The sequence below is a fragment of the Lipotes vexillifer genome, unplaced genomic scaffold (genome assembly GCF_000442215.2).
Source record: "Lipotes vexillifer unplaced genomic scaffold, Lipotes_vexillifer_v1.1 scaffold1022, whole genome shotgun sequence".
In the NCBI taxonomy this organism is placed as follows: Eukaryota; Metazoa; Chordata; class Mammalia; order Artiodactyla; family Lipotidae; genus Lipotes; species Lipotes vexillifer.
The window spans coordinates 586,541-587,787 of NW_006784811.1; the positions used below are offsets into that span (position 1 = coordinate 586,541).

Consider the following 1,247-nt stretch of genomic DNA (forward strand, 5'->3'; position numbering starts at 1 on the left):
CGGGTTCGTGCCCCGGTCCGGGAAGATCCCACATGCCGCGGAGCGGCTGGGCCGGTGAGCCATGGTCGCTAAGCCTATGCGTCCGGAGCCTGTGCTCCGCAACGGGAGAGGCCACAACAGTGAGAGGCCCGCGTACCGCAAAAAAAAAAAAAAAAATCTCTGGGCTTAAGGGCTCTTTCCCACAACCTAATAAAAGGAAACTAAAAGCTATATTCTCAAGAGTCTTTGAGCTCATTTTTCACTGGCACAATAAAATACTGCAGGTGGGATGGGGAGATAAGATTGCAGGGTCTCAACTCTTTAACAAACCAAACAAACCCCAAAACAAGAAACGGAAATCAAGGGGGGGGGGAAAAGTTCTTGCAAAAAGTGTTGGGGGCCAGGGAATAACCAAGACCGAGCGAAGTGAGACGATCTCAGCAGCTCCACGTTATCGTCGCTGCCCTGGAGCGGTAGAAGGCACGCCCCCCATGGACCCCAAGTCCAGCCAGGACCTCCTGGCCTCCCCCTAGCGGGGGCGCTGCAGGAAGAAGGGCTCAGGGACCGAAGGGAAGGAGCCCCGGGTAGGCACAGGAAGGAAGCGGGTCCAAGGGCGCCGGCGGCTTACCCATAACCGAGCAGTTGACCTCGCGCTGAGAACCGCTGCGGCCCACGTGGAAGACCCAGGTGCCCAGCAGGTCGGGGTAGGTGCAGTTAGCAGGAGTGTCGCAGTGCACGTTGCCAGCACGAAAGAGGAGCAGCAGGACGGCGGCGAGCGGCGAGCCGGGCCAGGGACCCATGCTGGCAAGGCCCTTAGGAGAAGTGGGGAAGGCACACGAGCCAAAGCACTGCTGTCGGGGACTGAGGCCACCGCTGCTGTGCTTGTACCTTAAAATAGAGGTACTGGAAACCGGCAACCCGGCGGGGGGCGGGGTCTCGGGCCGCGGGGGCTGGGCGCCTGCCAGTGGCACCGCCCCTTAGGTAGGGGCCTCTGGAGAGCGCGCCTGTCACCTGGCGGCCGTCGGACCTCAGGCCCAGAGAGCCCAGCACCAGGTTCAGTTGCCAAGGGACACCTCCAAAAAGGACTGCAGAGCCACCGCTGGTCCTTGCGCGCCCCAGACTGCGCTCCTTCTTTCCTTGAGAAGGAACGGAGAGAGAGAGACTAAGAGAAAAGAGAGAGGAAGAGAGAGCGAGACAGAGAGACAGAGAGGTGAGGGGGAGGGGAGGCTAAATGTCAGAGACCGCGAGAAGCGCGGTGAGGGAGGCGG

The 1,247-nt window shown here is 60.6% G+C and overlaps 1 protein-coding gene across 3 annotated transcripts in view; it reads right to left on the bottom strand.

Moving 5' to 3' along the window:
- CTSC (cathepsin C) overlaps positions 1–1,023 on the bottom strand; it is a 41,359-nt gene extending 40,336 nt beyond the window's left edge. For 2 of the 3 annotated variants that reach the window (XM_007456995.1, XM_007456994.1), the window contains exon 1: positions 608–783. In XM_007456995.1, the coding sequence (XP_007457057.1) occupies positions 608–779 (172 nt within the window). In that variant the 5' untranslated portion in view covers positions 780–783. Of the gene's footprint in view, positions 1–607 lie in introns of all 3 variants that reach the window. The other variant, XM_007456993.1, reaches the window with a different exon arrangement.
- Between the last annotated feature and the right edge of the window lie 224 nt (positions 1,024–1,247).